Genomic DNA, 19,703 nt, shown 5'->3' with positions numbered 1-19,703 from the left:
GCCAGGTTTATGTGATCAGTCTGGTAGCAATTAAGGAAAAGGGCATAGTGATACTTTCTGTTAGAATAAAAGGAAATAAAAACACCAAGAAGCAGTAACTCAGAACCAAGCTAGAGGGCATATTTTTAACATGTCTGTCAAAGATGAAATAAAGTTTCCTTTGCCAGAGTCCCAGGAGCAGTATTGAGTCCTGAAATTTAGGAATGGCACAGACCCAAGACCTTCAAGGGTTTATAGATGTAATGAACAAGTCTAGGACCTAGTTGAATTAAAGGAAGAGCTTGCCTAGTAAAATACTGTCTAAAACAAGTTCCAGAAAGAGATGAATTGGGAGTCAATAGATCCAGCTAGTAGATCTAGATATATAATGCCTATAATATAACTCCTTGAAATCAGAAGCTCATCATTACTCATCTTCATAATTTCACAGGCACCTGGCATGAGCCCTATGCTTAATAGGTGATCAATAACTATTAATTCAATTTAGTTGCTTAATGGGAGAAAGAGTCAGGAAAAAAAACCCTGAGCCACAAAGTTGACCCAACGTACATTAGCATGCACTCAGCTGTTCGTGGTCAAAGCTGGAGGAGTCAGCCCTTTAGCTAATGGTTCGTAAAGGAATTTGGTAAGTCAGTGATAAAAAATGTCTAGAATATCTCACTGATATTTGATGATGTGCAGTGAGTTCTGTTTAAATATTTTGTTTCCTTTTTAAATTTCTTCGATGTGTGGCCTTGGAAGTGTGTTGTTAAATGTCCAAAAATGTGACAACTTTGCACAGATCTTTGATTTCTAGGTAAATGCTGTTGTGATAACAGAACACAATGGTGCAATTTCACTTACTTGAAAATTGTTGAGATTTGCTTTATGGCCCCAAATATGGTCAGTCTTGGTGGGTATTCTCTGAGCACTTTCAGGTGAAGTTTCAACAAATGTCAATTAGATCAAGTTGATTCTTCAAGCCTGCTCTACCCTTACTGGTTTCCAGTCTAGTTGCTCTAATACTGATTGACGAGTGTGGAAGTCTCCGCCTGCATCTGTCGATTTGTCCATATCGCCTTCCACTTCTTTTAGTTTATGCTTTATATATTTTGAAGCTTTGTGGTTATGTTGTTAAGTGCAAACGCTTTTAGGCTACCATTTGCAAGGATAACCACAATATGACACAGAGACACAAAGTGAGAAAAAGCTTTTGGGAGAATGGTGCCACTAGACTTGCTTGACACAGGATTACCACAAATCTTCAATCTGTAAAAAATGCAGTATCTGCAAAGGGCAATAAAGCAAAGTGCAATAAATGAGGAATGCCAGTATGCGAATATATGTGGCCCTGTGGGACTGAAATCATAAAAATTGCTGGGCTCCAGGCCAGGTAATCTGGAGGTGACCCCTGGGTGACAGCTGCAAAATCTAGGTCTCCAGATGCTTGTATAAGCTCCTTTCTGGGTGGTGCTGGCCAGCTGTAATAAGGCCAAGGTGGGGCATAAAGAGGGCATCCCAGGCCTGTACACTGAGAGCACCTCTGTGGCCTCTGCATGTGCACAGATCTGAAGCCTGCCCCTCAGGCTGATACAAGTACATAGGCTTTTCTCACAGGAAGGATGGGGGTGTTGGTCTGTGCAGGGCCCTGGGGGTGGCAGCCTGCCATGGACTAGCTCCGACAGTCCCATGGGGCCCAGGAACGCAAAGCCCCCTTGCCAGCAGAGCCAGGCACCAGTCAAAGTCTACCTTAAATCTGTGGAAGGTGGCGGGTTGGAGAGTTTCCGCCCATTTCCCAGTAATAGCAGAATTGTGCTTTGTATCAGTGCATCACCACGGGTCCTAGAGAGCTTCTCCCTCTCCCAGGAGGAGACCCGTTCACTTCTCCCACCCCTGAGAAGGGGGTGTCTTTGCCTGAAAACTGGGGGAAAGATTTCTCCACTCCTCCCCAGTGCCTTATGGCTTCTGCTTTGTTATTCAAGAAAGACCCAGGTTTCTCCTTAATGTCTTAGCAGCACCAGTTACCACCCACATGCCTGTTCCCCCAGGGGATGGCTCTCTGACCCTCAGTATTTCTCCTGAGCACCTGATGCAGACCTTGAAACGAGCTAGAGAGAGAGTATGGACTCTGCTCGTGTCTGGGACTCCCAACCCTTCTAAATCAGTGCTGTCCTAGAACTTCTGCATGACGGGAATGTTTTATACTTTACTGTCCAGCACAGAGGCCACTAATTTTTTATTTCATTTTATTTTGGTTCATTGTAAGTTTAATTTAAATAGCCACAGGTTCCTAGTCACTACCTTATTGGACAAAGCAGTTACAAACTGCCATTTAGAACACTCTCAGCCTTTGTGAATTAATTAAGATTTAGCTATTTTCTTCTGTCTTGATTTAACGGCGCCCCCTCTTCCTGCCAAGCTGTGCTAAAGGTGAAACAGTGTCTCCTCCCCAGAGGGACTTGCCAGGCTTTGGAACTTAGTTCATCTGGTTGCCTTGCAATCTCACCTCCCTTGTTACACCCCCTCTTGGATTCCTGGCGTTCTTTTCTCGTCGGGGGTTGGGGAGTGACACTGACTTGCAGCTTTCTACATCCGAAGTGGAAGAGGAAATTTTCATTGCTTTCTAAAGAGTAAAAATTAATTAGTGATGGTTTCTTGTCTCTCATCTTCTATGTTATTTTTAAAGACTCAGTTACATCATCCAAGATTTTGAAAGCGCTAATAGGTTGAGGATATAACTGGGGATTCATCACAAGTATTTCTGTGACATTAAGCAGGAGATGACATTAGGTGACATTTCGATTTTAGCTTCTTCCTTTAAAAAAGGAATTAAAAGACACGATGACTAAGATCGCTTTTGAGCTCTAAATTACTATTATTTGCCAGTTGATGATGTATCTTTGCCATCTTTATTTTTATAACAGGAAGCTTTTTTTTAAGTTTAGGAAACATTCACTGTATCTGCTCAGAGTTGACACATTGCTCTTGAGAATAAAAGGGTACATTTGATAGTCATTTACTGTGTGTCAGATGCCTGTCTTGATGAAATAAGCAATAATAAAGCAATTGGCTCTGGGGAAGTCCTTCGATAGTTCTCTACAGTTGCTCTAATGTTCTTAAAAAAAGCTGAGAAACACAGCAAAAAATAAATTCAGCACAAGTAAGTCATTTTGCCTGCTCAAAAGTTTCATAACCCTTAGGTTTTGACATCGATTAATATTTAATTGATTGAGGATCTTCAATATCTTGCTTGTATTTTAAAGAGAAGGAGTAGTTTCTTAATAGAGGAATTAATATATGAAAACAATTGCTTAGAAATTAGGGAAATGTTATTTATATTCAGCTGTCTAAACTGTTAGTCAAGTCCTAGAGATAGTGGCTGTAAACACTGCAGAAAACAATGCAGAATACAAATTCATCTGTTATAAATAAAAATAATGCATGAGTTTTTATTTTATTTATTGTGTACATTCTCAATGACATGTCCTAGGGCCTAGAGAAATAAAGGTAAATAAAAATACCCACACTCAAAGATGGTATATGATAGAGTAAAAGGTAAATAAACAAAACATTACAAACATAAATGCTATGAGAGAATTGTGTGAGAAAGACCTCCCAGCCCTCCTAGGAAAACTCAGAAAGCGCCTGAGAAGAAACAATCATTGAGAAGCTAGTGGAAATTTGCAAAGTGAATAAAGAATAGAAAGTGTTACAATCAGAGTCAAAGGGAAACACGTGAACAAGGAATTGAGGCATGTAGAGCATAGCACACCTGTGAGCTGCAAGGAGTTAAGTTGGCAAGCAGCCATGGTTCCAGAAAGTAATGGGAAAGATACCTGTGAAAATTGGGAAGAACTTTGAATACCTTACATAGGACTTTAGACGTTAACCTATACGTGATGAAGATGGTGACAGATGCAAAGAAATGGCATACTAAGATTTAACTGGGAAAGTTCCTCTTGTAACACAGCTGCAGTCATAGAATTGTAAATCCTGCATTGGAAAGAACAAATTATCAAGTGGGTATTCTGAGTAGTGTCTCAAAGCATAAACTTTAGAGCGAAAGAAATCTAGAAACCATATGTGTAGCATGAGGCAGGTTATTACTTTCTCTAATCTTAGTTCCTAACCCATATTCTGTTTCAGAGGTTAGCAAACCTTTTCTGTAAAGGCCTAAATATGAATTAAATATTATAGGTTTTGTGGGCCATATAGTCTATGCTGCAATTATTCAACTGTGCTATTGCAATGCAAAAGCAGCCTCAGACAATACATAAATAAACAAACATGACTGTGTTCTACTAAAACCTTATTTGAAGACACCCACATTTAAATTTCATATAATTTTCATATGCCATGCCGTATTATTCATCTGTTAATATTTGTCAACCATTTGAAAATGTAAAAGCTATTCTTAACTCACAAGTCATACAAAAACAATTGGCAGGCCAGATTTGGTTTGCAGGCTATAGTTTTCTGATTTTGTAGAGGGTCCTGTAAAATAATGTAAATATTTTGATAACATAAAAAAAAATTTTAAATAAACTCCTTAACAAAGTGTGTGGTACCTAGTATAAGATCAATAAAATAAGCAGCACCAATGGCATTTCTTAATAGTAGATTTAACAATAGAAATTTACCCAATGAGTTTGGAGCAAAAGAGAGTCAAAGCAGATGGGCAGGTAAAACTCAGGTGGAGGTGATTAGTTTAAGACAGAGACTCTGACAAAAGTGAGAGTAAAAGATAGTCCACTGGCTTAAGAGTTATGAGCAGAAACAAATAGGAAACATTAAGGAGAATAATTTAGAAGGCCACTGAAACACTCCAGAAAAGACATGATGGAGACAAACTTGTAGGTGTGATGATAATCACCCCTCTTAGACCACAGGAGGCTGCTGTTGCCAGCTCACCAGAGCGGCTTTCTGGGATGTAGCTGAGCTGTCAGGTCAGGTCTCAGGGCATCCTCTAAACATAGGGAGAAAGCTCTGGCCTGGGACCCGGAATCAGTCCCTTTTTCCTACTCCTGTCATCAGAAGTGAGACCCTAGTCACAGGTTTCTCTCCTTCAAGAGGACTATGTCAGAAAAGACAACATTTTTAGGTTGGCCACATTAAAAACAAAGGATACTGGTCCTTTAACCAAGAGCTTCTTTAGCTTTAGTACCCCCAAACAGAGCAATCTCAGAAGGAAGCACTTGTTAGCACTTAGCAGTTACTCAGAAGTCTAGGATATGTCTGCTTTCTTTAGAAGTACCTGTTTCATGTCTGTTTTGTTTCTTCTTCTATCCAAGATAGTCTGCAGGACACTTAATGAGGAAAAAATCATCATTTGAAATGTCATTCTAAACTTTCTTATTAAATTGAAAAAATGGAAATATAACATTAGGATTTCTAGTAAAAATAATGCATTAGACTTTTTCTTTGTCATACACTATGTTCTCCTACCAAAAAGTAAAAAAGAAAAACAGAAGTACATTGAAAATAGTAGAGTTGTCTCTATGAATAAGAGACATAACAGATGCTCAAAGTAGGGAAGTGGACTGAAGTCTTGGGGTATCTGTGCTCTGCGTCTGAGAGAAGACAGTATTGGGTCTGGACCCCAGTTGAGTACGAAGGGTTGAAATACTCCATGCCACAGAGGGCACAGAGCCAGCCTCTCTGCTTGGAATGAATTCTTCCTGCTCATGACAAAAGCATATATGGAAGCCTTGTGATGCAGGGAACATACATTCAGTCTTACTACCAAGGACCAAGCTCAGCTACCCTCTGATTCAGGAAAAGAATTTATGATAGCCACTATATTATTCACAATATACAGAATCCCAAAATAATGTTATATGTCCTGGCTCTAGACTGGGTGTTGTGGTGAGCTGAAAGGAAGAAATAGCTTAACTGCCTCAACAGCAAGGAATAAGCAAGAACGGGGGTGATAAGAAAACATAAAATGAGCCTAGAGCTTGTATTTCAAAACATGCAAAGAAAACTAAAGCAAAAAAATAAAAGAAACATCAAAACAATAACTATAATGTTTCAGGTTATATTATATATAGCAATCTAAGAAAAACAGTAGGTTATAATGTTTAAAGTGGTAAATGTAAAAATTACATCCATTTAAAAAGATTAAGGAATATGAAACAAAAATTGGCAGAAATAAGACAAACATATAGAATAAACATAAATCTAGAAATAAAAATTACAATAATTTAATTTAACATTGTAATTGGTTATGCTAGATAAATTGAATCAACTTTATAGTAACTAATTGAAAAATTTCAATAAATGGGATAAATGCTATATTTTCTGATAACAGTTAAATAGAGCTAGTAAATTTAAAGATAATACTGTGCAATTGCCCTATAATTTAGCACAGTGAGACAATTCACACATGTGAAAGTGGGAGAAGTATTAACTAAGGAGGTTATGAGTCCAAGAAAAAGAGAATGGAGCAAATAAGGGCATAATATTTTAAGAGATGCTTATAACTATTTCCAAGACTTGAAGAACTTGAATCACAAATTTACATAGCATTCCAAATACCTATTAGGATATTTCAAAAATAAGACCACACCAAGATATGTGATGGTGAAACTGAAGATTATCAAGGATAAATATAAATAGAAAGCTTAGAAGATACCAAAGGGAAAAAAAGCATAATATCTACAAAAGAATAACTATTAGATTAACAGAAGCTTTCCTTTCCACAATAATTGGTGCAAGAAGACAATGGAGTAATTATCCTCAAAGTATCGAGGAAAGGTCAGGCTACCTGTAATTTTATATGTAAACTTGGTGTATCAAGAATAAAGATAAAATGAAGAAATTTTCTATATTACAAAGCCGAGGAGAGTTTAACACCCATACTTAACGTAAATAACTATTAAATGAGTGTTTTAGCAAAAAGAAAGATGAATCCAGAAGAAAGGCACAGGACACAACAAAAACTGACCATGGGAATATGGTATATGACAAGTTGCATTACAAATTAGCAGGAGAATATGGAAAAAGAATCAAATGATCCCTGAAAAGGAAAGATGAATGACCAATACGCATATGAAAAGATAATCAACCACCTTGGTGAACAGGGAATTAAAACAGGCAAAATTTCACATGTCTCAGATGGGCAAAACTAAAAAGGCTGATACAAGCAAGTGTTGAAAAAGAATATGGAAAAAGAGGATCTATCAGTCACTGCTGATAGATATGTAGATTGGCATAAAGTTAGAACACATTTGACAACATCTCATACAGTTGAAGATGTGCACACCCTACTATGCAGGATTTCCCAAAATATTTACTGCAGCATTATTTGCAAAATGAAGATTAAAAACAACATCTGACAAAACAATAAGAGGAAAATTGATAATTTGTGTAGTTGTAAAATGGACACTAAAATAATGTTTCTAGAGATACTTGCATCAAAATGGACAAACCTCAGAAGCAATGTTAGGTGATGAAAGTAAGCTATGGAATTATACATATAATGATACCATTAATATGTATAATTTATAATATTTTAAAACATATAAAGTAACATTCCATATGGATGTTGGACCCATATAAATTTAAAAGTAAAAAAATGCATGAGAAGATAAACAGCAAATTCAGAGTAATAATTTACCTCTGACCATGGTGGGAGGCAAAGAGGATCTGGCTAAGTTGTATGGGGCATTTCAACTATGTTTTGTAATGCTTAACTTTTTGAAAATTAACAAGACCTGAGGACAAAAAAGTAATAAAGACAGTAAGTGATTCACATTTTCTAACAACTCTGTTTCTCTGTCCTGTCCAGTCTGGTTCCTAAGAAGAAATGGGAGTGTCATAGTGTGGCTGTCAGAGAGAGAAGTAATGAATTAGGTCAAGATTTAACCTTGTCATCACTGAGAAACACATGAGTAATAACAGCTCTGGTTTATGGCACATTACTTAATTCCTTAAGAGGAAAAATAATAAGGGGAATAATCGGAGAGATAGTAAAATATTCTTAGAGAATGCATTTTGGAGGTCTACTGAAAAGAGTAATTCTTGGATCAAATATGCCTCAGAAAAGCCTTGTCTTGGTCTTTAGAATTTATGGGTGACCTGGATCACTTATGTTGAAGCTGAGAGAAATATATGAAGCAAATATGTAAGTAGGCATTTAAAAAATTTTCTTAGTTTAAAATTTAGCTTATGGTAGCCAAAAATAAAAAACAAAAAATCACAAAATAAAATATCTGAGATCTAATCCTTGTATATCTCTTGAATTTCAAGGTTTGACCATGGTTTTAATGTACAGACTTTACATCCTGGAGCATGAAGAATTGAGTGGACCTTCTCTGTTCAGTAGACAGAACCCTAGTGAGGATGTGAAACTGGGTTGCAGCAGTAGAAAAGTTGTTGCTTTGTGGATGCTTTTTGCTGTTAGCTTTCATTTTGGTTCTTAGATCCAAAGTCAATAGGTGGATTTGGGAGAAAGTCCCTGGTTTGGTGATAGACTGTGGGTTGCAAAAAACACCTTCAAATAGTTTAAAACTTCTTTAGAATTGATCAAAGAGATATACTCAGAATCTTCAGGGGTTGGTTTATCTGTTTATGTGACACTTAAGTGAGTTCACTCTGTACATGTTACTTTTTAAGTAAGAAGACCTGGATGAGACAAAGATAAAACAAAAACATTTTAAGCAGCGAATACAGCATAAAGTCTACAGGGACATGATCACAATATATGCTATAATCTGAAGGCCTTCCTCACTTTTTTAATAGATAATTGGCTTGGTTTCTTAAGACAATTCCGGGAAAAATTGAAGCTTTAACATGTAGCTTCAATCCTTCCTGGAGCTCTTCAATCAAAACCAAAGGTAGAAACAGACTAAGGTCTTGAGAAACAAAATGAAAGATAATATTTAGCTACAGGTTGAGATTATTTGTGGAATGAACTTCGTCAAATATTGGTTTCTTGGCTTTCATTTAGGCTTTAGATGATGTCCAAGTATGTTCTCAATTCCTAAACATTGAAGCAAACCTATTTTTTTCTATAATACAATAGTTGGCCCCAAACCAAATCATTTAAAAGACTTTCTTGAATAAAATGAATGCAAGTAAAACATCCAATAGCCCCTTCTGAAGGGTGGAGAAGATCTGTCATTTCATAAGAATTTTGCTGAAGAGTAGAATATAGAGGAGATGCAGACATGTATAAATCTCAGTTTTAAAAATGAATATTTAAAAAGTTTTGTGATGAACAACCCAAGCAAAATAGAAATAAACATTTTTAAACTTCCTTAAAAAAGGTAGTTTTATAAATAAACAACATAAACTTTCACAACATAGGAAGGTTTGCAGTCTCACACTTAATAGAAAACAAGCTAAGTTCATATAAAGAAATAAATAGTCACAAAAACGCTTAATCCTTGGTCAGCCAAATGTATTTCTGCTACTGGTCTGTTATTTATATCAAATTTTATTGGCTTTGGGAAAAGGAAAATGAGCTAGGAATCTGGAGATAAAGATTCTGCCATGTACTTTTACCTTTGACAAATAGAGTGTTCAAGTTATTATTTTTTACCTGTTGAATAGCAATAATAATATTTGTTCTCAGATCTTAGGGTTACTGTAAAAGGCAAATGAAATAATTACTAAGAAATTTCCTTGAAAGGCAGAAACACCATATAAATGTGCATTATTAATTACTGCTAAGGAGAAGAGTCAATTCATAAGGATTGTAGCATTTAATGCTCATGGATAATAAAAATGTGTGTCAAGTTCTGATAGGTGAGATCCTTAGTACTTTGGTACTTCAGAGTACTAAAAATGGCCTTTCTTCCTTTTCTCTAGTTCTCAATTTCTGCATTTACTTCTCTTCTGCAGAACCTCTACCTGTAACCAGTGTTTCCATATATGACTATAAACCTTCTCCTGAAACAGGAGTCCTGTTTGAAATTCATTATCCAGAAAAATTTAATGTTTTCACAAGAGTTAACATAAGCTATTGGGAAGGTAAAGACTTCCGGACAATGCTATATAAAGGTAAGAAGAGGCCAGAGGAAGAAATAATAAGTGATGACTATTTCTACATTATTGTTGCCACATAGTCTTCTTTCTTGCCCTAAAGAGGTCTTAGGATTCACTGTCTGGCCATAAATGAACCATGAAAAACAGTTGTTGATTCATGATAATATTAGGGCATCTGATTCATTAGTCTAGAGTTATGTGCCATGCATAAGCATATTCAAGAAATACTTTAATCATTATTGCTTACATGTTATACTTGCCGAAAGCAGCATGTCTGGTGCAGGAAATAAATTCAAACTCAAGTTCAGAAGCACCTTTCCCTCTGGGTGTGTTAGAAGGGCATTTCTAGAACTGGGAATCTAAAGGGATGACTTTCAGAAACTTTCCCTAGGATGTGGACCAAGATTATTCTCTAATGCGAAAGATCATGCTCTTCAGTTCCATTCTGTATATTTGTCTGTACGACCGGCTACATGATTGCATGAATATGCAAAACTGGCTTCCCTGTTTTTACTGACTTGATGAGGACCCTATAGGGAGGAGAGAAAGAGGAGAGAGTCTAGAGGAATTAATAATTTCAAAAGACCCTGGTCAATTTCTCTGAGTTTACTGTTTGGTGAGGGGGTGAGAGGGGGCACGAGAGAAGGAGAGAGGGCATTCAGCTTTCTGCAAGTGAATTAAAATGGAGGAAGTGAAATACTCTTAGGACACAATCCGTAACATTTATCTGCAGGAAGGTAGATGATGGTATCAAAGCTGACTGGTTGTAACTGAAAAATTTATTGGGGAGGTGGAGCATGGGTACTGAAGCACACAGGGCGTGCTGTCCTGAGAAGTGGCACTTTGACTCGCTGCTTTTACAAACTCTTCCTTCCACGAATGTTTTTTTTTTAATGAGACACTGTTTAAAACTTATGCAGTGAATTTATAATTTTTTTAACTTTAAAAAAATCAAAGATAAACTTAGCCTGCACAAATTATTGCGTTATTATTTTTAGTGAAGACCGATTACCTGCAAATTAATAAGTGGTCCTTTATTTGCTTATTGATCTCATGAAAATACAAGTTCATGAATGATTGACAAGCAATTATTGGAACCTTTGTTGGGTTAAAAGCCACGAGTTTAAAGGTAAATTAATATGCTCTCCTTTTATAAGCCAATTTTAAAAATAATTTTTTGCTTTTAATTCCTAAATGGTACTTTCAGTTTCTTTCCCTCTTTTCTCTCAACCTTGAATTGGATTTTATTTTCTTTAGTGTTTTTCAATGAAATCCAAATTTTTCTTTTCTTTTTTTTGAGCAGGTCCTATCTGCCAGCTGGCAGATAAACCACTCTACTATAAAAATAGGCTAGTTTTTACAAGTGAGCCTAGTGAAAACATTTCTTGTAAAATCACTTTTGCCTCCTAAGTCATAAAGTGATAAAATACCTTGAGTTTTTATCTTAAATGTGTAGCATAAACCTAATCTCTAGAGTTTCTACACACCAAATATTCCTAGAACAAAAATTAATGAAATGTATCTAATTCTTGCAGGAAAAAAGTGTTTCAGGATTGAGTCAAAAGATCATATCTAGCCTTATACCAATTTTTTTATTACTGACCATGCCAGAAATTGAAGGAAGTATTATTTTGTGGATATTTAATTATAATTGCTTAGAATATCCTAGAAGTATGTAGCATTTAGGAGACCAAATTTTAATATAATTGATTTTTTTCTTCTCAGATTTCTTTAAGGGAAAGACTGTATTTAATCACTGGCTTCCAGGAATATGTTATAGTAACATCACCTTTCAGCTGGTATCTGAAGCAACCTTTAATAAAAGTACTCTCGTGGAGTACAGTGGTGTCAGTCATGAACCCAAACAGCATAGAACTGGTAAGTCTTTCGAAGAATGAAATTGGTGAAAAAGTCATTATATGTTGTTGTGTATATACTTTCTATCATTCTAAGATAATAGGTAAGAAAACATATATATTTTTAAATAATCTAAAACAAATTTTCTATCCATGTAAAAGGAACTGAGCAATATATTCAATTAGAAAATTTTAAATATGCCAATGTAATCATAGATTTATAATCTTTGAATAAAAAAGTACACGGTATTACCAAAAGTTACAATTAAGTTTCTTAACTGGATCATGCAGACATCAGGTTATTCTATAACCTGACAAAATGTTCATATGGCAAAAAAACAGATAGGAGATGTTCTAATACAGATTATCAGATTATTAAATGAAAGTACTAGAATTCAGATGTGTCTAAAACTTGCAGTACTTCATTTTAGTAGCATCACTAATATGAGGCACTGTTATATAATGGCTGGATATATGGATGGATGGATAGATGGGTAGATAGATGGAAAAATGGATGGGTAGAATAAATATACAACTACCAAATACCCATCCCCAATACAAATATAACTGACATTGTACATACCTAATGTGCCTAAGTACTCAGTAGGAGAACTGGAGATGCCATTCATATGAGCACTGGGAATAGGCTATAATAAATCACCCGAGACCCTGGCAATCTGAAATTCTAAGATGTCATGATCTCATTCATTAGGCCAAGGCAAAGAAACCATTTCAGCTAACTAAGTTATTCACCTCACCTCAACATCTAAGATTCTACTTGTATTTTTCATTATTTAATTCAAATAAAGAAACATTAATCAAACAACTTTTACCTGAGGGTTGTTCTACGTACTGAAAGCAGAAGAAAAAGTCTGATGAGATAGATTCCTTGTCCTCAAAAATGGTAGAGGTACTGTACAAAAAGCAGAACATGATAAATGTTATAAAAAGAGGTACAGAGTTATATAACTGCACAATGGAGGGAAAGATGAATTTTTACTAGAAGTTCATGAAAGAGGTGATATTTGAGCTTGTGAGATAAATGGAAGAATTTCCAGAATCTAACACCTAGCCTTAGTCTATTTACATATCAATGGGTGTTTACCACTGCAGAGCCTCACAGTGGGTAAATTCTGGACAAGGGGTGGAGAGAAAATGGCCATTCTCTCTTCCCCTCCATTCCTGGCACCTAATTGGTCTGGTGCCAGTCAGTCACCACAGGCCTGCCCAAAAAGATCTTCCTGGAAGGAGCAGGCTGGAAGGAGAGCACATGCGAGAACTGGGCCTGGCTAGAGAATTTGAGCAAGCTGTGAGAAATAAAAAAGTTTCTCCCAACCTGCCCTTCCCCTTCCCTTACTTCAGTTTCACCAGATTCATAGGGGAACTTGTTCCAGGTGGGGAACCCCCTTGCTCCTGGAGCTATAGGGCTGCACCTGAAGAATTGGTAGGAACTGTTGGGAATAAAGACCATGCAAGGTGCTTTCATAATTTTCTACCTCTAGAAAAGTACGTTTCCATAATCCATAAATTCATTTTGTGGTCCTATGTTCCATGTTAGAGAGTTGAAGCATGAAACTGTACCAACCTGTGTGTTAATGTTTTTAAAGGGAACTAGTATGTGCAACCCCTCCTAATTGCAACTATGTCACAGGGTGTATTTTTGTCTTGAGAGCTGAAAGGACACTACAGTTGCTTTCTGTGTAAGAAAGATCTAGGGACAGACTCAGTTTTTAATAATGGAGATAAGCTGAAGAATATTTGCATAACTCTGCTTGGAAGTGGGTAAGTTACCAGTTGGACAAGCACAATATCACAAGTTAATGTATTTGAGGTATGACTGATGATACACTAATGTGTATACAGCATGAATAAAGAAGTACATGGTACATCTTATATGTATGAATACTTGAGCCCACAGTTGTTCTTGTTGTAAATTAATGGTGCAATAGAAATAAAACCAAACTCTTATCTTATAAATCTGCTTGTATATTTGACTCATTAATAGATTAACTATTCCCTATAGTAGAGTTAAAATTTCCTTGACAATGCAAATTCTCTTTTACAGCCCCTTATCCACCTCGAAATATCTCAGTTCGTATTGTAAACTTGAACAAAAATGGCTGGGAAGAGCAGAGTGGCAGTTTCCCAGAGGAACCGTTCACGAGATCACAAGATGAAATGGGAAAAGACAAACTCTTCCATTTTACAGATGAAACTCCTGAAATTCTTTCTGGCAACATGTCTTCCGGTTGGCCAGATTTTAACAACTCCGACTACGAAACTACACCCCAGCCATACTGGTGGGACAGAGTGTCTGCATCTCCTGACAACGAAGATGAATTTGTCAGTGTACTTCCCACCGAGTATGAAAATGATACACTCAGGGAGACTGGGAAATCATCAGCCTCTTTCTCAGTTTTTCCTGTACAAATGATACTGAGTTGGTTACCACCAAAACCCCCCACTGCCTTTGATGGGTTCCATATCCACATAGAAAGAGAAGGTAACGTAATAAGAAATCAGACGAAATAAGAAATGGTGCAATCAAAGAAAGGAAAGCGAAACATTTGAATATTACATTTTTTAAAAAAGACTGGTGATAGACAGTATTTTTTTTTAATTGTAAAGAACAGGAGTAATTTAATTGAGCGTGCAATGCAGGCTGGGACCAGAAAACAAAACTGAACAGATTGGATCAGAATCCACAGGATGGCGTTGTTTGTAAATTGCAAGTACCAGCAACTGTATGTACTTCCTGACTGACATTATCACATACCCCTGCCCACATAGGAAAACCTGCTATTTGGAAAGATTTTGAATTAAAATTTTAACCATCACAAATCATGAAATATCCTGGAGAAATTTTCTGTTTTCTTTTACACAAATTTGTGAAGCATCCAGCAAAAGAATCTTTCTGACAAAACGGCTCCTTTCCCATGGGGGTCAGACCTGGGTCCTGCTGCTCTAGCCCCTCATTGCCCTTATGGTCCCTTCCGGATCCAGCACCATTCACGTTTCCCCAAAGAGGAGCTGGTAATAGGATAGAATACGCAGCAACTGGTATTTCTACTATACCTATTCTACTATATATTGTATGGACTCATCCAGCATTTCTGAGGGTCATTCTTTATATTTTAGGCCACTAATTTATGAAAAGCAGGGCCACAGCTTTCAGTATATTAGAGTCATGAGTCATACCTGAATTGTTGCTCTGGTAGGTGTTTATAGTGATTTGCTGTTTGTTTTATTTTTGCAATAACATCCTTCATTATGCTTTCCAGTCTAGTAATCCGAACTGCAGAAGTCAAAATTTGAAGTTAAAATAGCAGCTTTATTTTCAGGGTAGGGCATTATGATCATGTAGTCTCATAAATGACAAATTGTTTGCCCCTATTTTTATTTAATACAATGAGATACAAAATCTGTGGGTTCCTCTATACTGGATTATAGAGCAATCAACCACACCCAAATATTATATACAATTGAAATTCTTTGTCATTTTCAATTATTTGAATCAAAAGTCATAACATTTGCCTGGAATCACTTGTATAAAAAACAGTTCTCTTAATCTGTCTTTCATTTTTCTGTTCCTCAATATATTCTATGGAAAACAGAGTTTTGTAACTCAGAATTTTTTTAATGCCTATTTCCATGAAGGTTTTCACACTTTTATCTTACTGTGTGAAATAGTGTCAGATAAGTTCTGTTGAAGACTATTGTAGTCACAACTGATGATAACTTCAAATGAAGTACTAAGCAGCAGGAGACGGACTTTGAAGCAATGTAAAAGTCATTTTTACTTTTAAAAGCCTTGGAAGCAAAGAGATGAAGGAAAAATATTGCAAGTGTCAGAAAATTTATCAAGAAGAATTATTTCCAGCTAGAAATAATATTATATATTTTAAGGGATTTCTGGATATTTCATGCTACCACAAAAGATTCATTTAAGATATTTGTTACTGGATATTTTTTATCCTTTGTATCTAGATGTGAAAGTCAACTATTGTTATCTTCTCCTAACATCTTCCTATTTTATGCATATAATTGTGTTGGGTAATAGTACATAAGAATACATGTGTATATATATATATATATATGGTCCCTTCCGGATCCAGCACCATTCACGTTTCCCCAAAGAGGAGCTGGTAATAGGATAGAATACGCAGCAACTGGTATTTCTACTATACCTATTCTACTATATATTGTATGGACTCATCCAGCATTTCTGAGGGTCATTTCTGAGAGTGTATATATATATATATATATATATATATATATATATATATATATATACTCATTCTGGTTTTATTGATTTAGGCACCATATTTTAGTTTTGGTTATTTCAAAGTATTGTGAAAAACTATTTGAACCCTTAGTCATCTCTTCTTTTTTTAATAGTGCCTTTAGTTTAGCGGTATGATTGAACTTGACAAAAGGAAGGAGACAATATAAAAGAATACTTACTTTTTGTATTAATTGATTATCTGAGGCCAAGGCCCTTCCAGGTTTCACTTCATACATATTCTCTTTTTATATACGATTTAGAAAACTTTACTGAATATTTGACAGTGGACGAAGAAGCTCATGAATTTGTTGCAGAACTGAAGGAGCCTGGGAAATACAAGTTATCTGTAACAACCTTTAGTTCTGCAGGATCTTGTGAAACTCGGAAGAGTCAGTCGGCAAAATCACTCAGTTTTTATATCAGTAAGTACCAAAGAATACTTTTGCATTTACAGGGGAGCCAGAACAATGGAACTAGAGAGATTGATGATTCACAGGCATCAATTATTCATCAAACCTTAGAGACCCTGAGAATTCTTCAAGGTCAGGAGAAGCCCAGATCCATGAAATTTTGACAGCTGAGAAAATATATATATAATTAATAGTAGCACACCTACCCAGAGATTCAACCTAAGAATTTTTTTTTATTATTGTGATAATTGAACATTATTAAGCTGCCCTCCCACACTAGCCATAACAAACTCTCCAGGGATATGGAGAAATATAACTTTTGCTCGAGGCCATTGAAAATTACTATCGTCAGACTCTATGACAAGTCTGTTTAGAATACTGAGTTTATAGAGTCCAAAAGAAAGACAAAAATTCAGGTGTAGTAAGACCAGGGTGGTCACCATAAAGCTGGCACAGGACCCCAAAGCTGGAGCATCCTGTGAGTCCCAGTGTCAAGTGACAGTGTGGCTGGATTCCCTCAGTGCAACAGCCGAGCAACCGCCTCGCCTCTGAAGCTGCACAAAGAGTGCATGTCTATGACCTTTTTAGCCAATCTGATTACATTTACAAGAAGTTTAGGGGCCAAAAATCAGTTACCTAGCTTGTCAGGACTTGAGGGTGCCTCTGATCAGCAGAAAGCAAAACCAGAAGCCAATGGATTAAAAATAGCTCTTTGAAAAGGATGACCATCATATACGTTAGGTGGGACGAAACAAAAACAGGGAGGCAGAGCGAAGAGATCAGTTCATAGCAGCTTGAAAATGTTGCAAATGCCCCGTATAACATTTTCACTTGAACTAAAAATGCCCCCACTGGGAAAGGGCCTGAAAGGCCCATCAGACATGCCGGACGAATATTCAGAATCGCCCTGCATGTCTTTCAGTTGTGGGAGGTCTGTGACATGAGATCACTTGAGATTAAGAACAAAGTTTAGTATTCAGTTCTTCCCAGGAGGCTAAAAATGTTTCCTTAACCAAAAGGCTTCCTTGTCTGCCAGTAGAAATCCACTGCAAGGTCAACTGCGTCCAGGAAATCTCCCTGAGCTGCGCTGGCCACGCGGGCTCCGCCCTTCTCTGAATTTCTATGTGTTTCATATGGCACAACATAAAATATAGGGCTTATTTGTGTACAGTATTTTTCTAGATTTATTTGATTTGTGTACATCTTGCTTCTAATGCCAAATTATAAAACCCTAGCCTGGGGTTTACATTATTTGCTTATTTATTAATTCTGTTGTACATTCAACAAATACTTACAGTGTGCCAAGCACTCCGCTCTTGAGGATCCAAATTGACTAATGCTGTTGAGAATGTCAGAATTGCTCAAGAATATGATTATTTCAAAGAGATGCATATTAATATTCATCTAGAAAATATAGGGCACTAGAAATTTTGCTTTTTCCTCTGCCAATAAAAGAATGATCTTTTTAGTGCTCAATATATTCTGTTCTGCAGTAATGAGTTATTCAGGTGGGCTGTATACCTTTGGTACATCTTGCTTCTAATGCCAAATTATAAAACCCTAGCCTGGGGTTTACATTTTTTGCTTATTTATTAATTCTGTTGTACATTCAACAAATACTTACAGAAACACCCCTGTGCCAAGCACTCCGCTCTTGAGGATCCAAATTGACTAGTGCTGTCAAAGCTAGGTATAAATACTATACTTAATTACAGATATAAATACTGTACTTAAATGAATGTCTTCAACACAGGGTAGTCACAGTCCATTTTCCTGATCCAGTTCTTCTGGTGTTGAACTATGACATTAAGATTTATTACATTACATTAAAATTTGTTATCTTATTACATTATGATTTATATGTATGTGGTTTTGAAGGCTTCGCTCAGAGATGAGAAAGTAGAAATTTACATCAGCCACCCAACAGCCTTACATTTCTATGATGCCCATTTTTCAGGTGAAATAAAATGGAATCACAGAAAGTATTGTGACTTCCCCTTGTGTCAGAAGGAGGATTAGAATCTAGAAACATTTGCTAGTGAAGTCCATGACCATGTGGTCTGCAGTGGCCTATTATTACCTCAGGCCGATGATCAGGTCAGGCCTAATGTAGAATCACAACTGGATGAATTTGTTTGGTTTCCACCCACTTGCTCTGTCTGGGTCCCACTGCCCCAGTAATTTCTGGAATGGTAATAATGCTTCACATGTAGCAAGAACCCTATGATCACTTTGGTCCCAGTGGTGCTTTGTGAAATACATAATCAGATAGCATCATGAGAAGCTGACTGATCACAAAGCACTAACCCGGGAGGCAGGAGGTCGGAGCTGGGGCCCAAGCACTTCCTGGCTCTGTGACGCTGGGCAGACCTTTCCTGCCTCTGTGCCTCAGTTTCCTCATCAGTGACATTAGGTATTAGATCTCTAAAGTCCTCTCAAACCTAACATTCTTTGAGTTGTCCATTTGACAGATGCAAAGACTGAGATTCAGAGAAGTTAGGACATTTGTTCAAAGTTGCATCACTGCTAATGAGCAAAACTAAGTTTCAGGCCAACCTTCCTATCACCAGACCCGTGCTCCTCACTGTTTCGTAGTGTTACAGGAAGTTTCATACGGGGGTTAAGAGCATGGATTTTGGAACCACGCTCCTGTGTGTGGGTCTCAGCTCTACTTACTCTATCTCTGCCTCAGTTTCCTCAACAGAAAGTGAGATTAATACTACTCCTTACAGGTCTGTTATGAAAAATACAGTATTAAAATAGGTAAATGCATATAAGACTAAAACAGAGCCTAATACATAGCGAGTGCCATATCTCTTGATCATCATTATCATCATTTTTTATTATTATTTCTGTTGCTCCATTTACCATGAGCCTAGGACTGCCCTCCCCAACGGAGCCACTGGCTGCTTTTCCTCTCCTGGGTTCCAGCCTAAGAATACAGCTTCCTATTAAGGAACTGAGAAATGTATCCTAAGCAAATAAAAGGCAGTTGTACATTTGCATTCCACCAGAATTTTTTGTAGATAATAATGACCTTAACATTACTTGAGTCCTTCCTATGTGTCAGGCACTGTGTTAATAACCACTTGGAAACCTAAGAGAATAGAGCTAATGGTGAGCAGCTCTCTGGAGACATTTTCTAACGAGGAACCCACCGTCTCCCTCAAATTATCATCTAGG

At 36.7% G+C, this 19,703-nt stretch overlaps 1 protein-coding gene across 6 annotated transcripts in view; it reads left to right on the top strand.

Moving 5' to 3' along the window:
* PTPRO (protein tyrosine phosphatase receptor type O) overlaps nt 1–19,703 on the top strand; it is a 213,054-nt gene that overhangs the window by 123,753 nt on the left and 69,598 nt on the right. For all 6 annotated transcript variants that reach the window (XM_073223228.1, XM_073223227.1, XM_073223226.1 and 3 more), the window contains exons 3-6: nt 9,826–9,984; nt 11,695–11,847; nt 13,891–14,328; nt 16,371–16,532. In XM_073223228.1, coding sequence (XP_073079329.1) covers nt 9,826–9,984; nt 11,695–11,847; nt 13,891–14,328; nt 16,371–16,532 — 912 coding nt within the window. The remainder of the gene's footprint in view (nt 1–9,825; nt 9,985–11,694; nt 11,848–13,890; nt 14,329–16,370; nt 16,533–19,703) is intronic.

This window comes from Manis javanica, chromosome 15 (assembly GCF_040802235.1).
Source record: "Manis javanica isolate MJ-LG chromosome 15, MJ_LKY, whole genome shotgun sequence".
NCBI lineage: Eukaryota > Metazoa > Chordata > Mammalia > Pholidota > Manidae > Manis > Manis javanica.
Note: the sequence above shows the minus strand (reverse complement) of the source record. Positions and strands in the feature narration are given on the sequence as shown.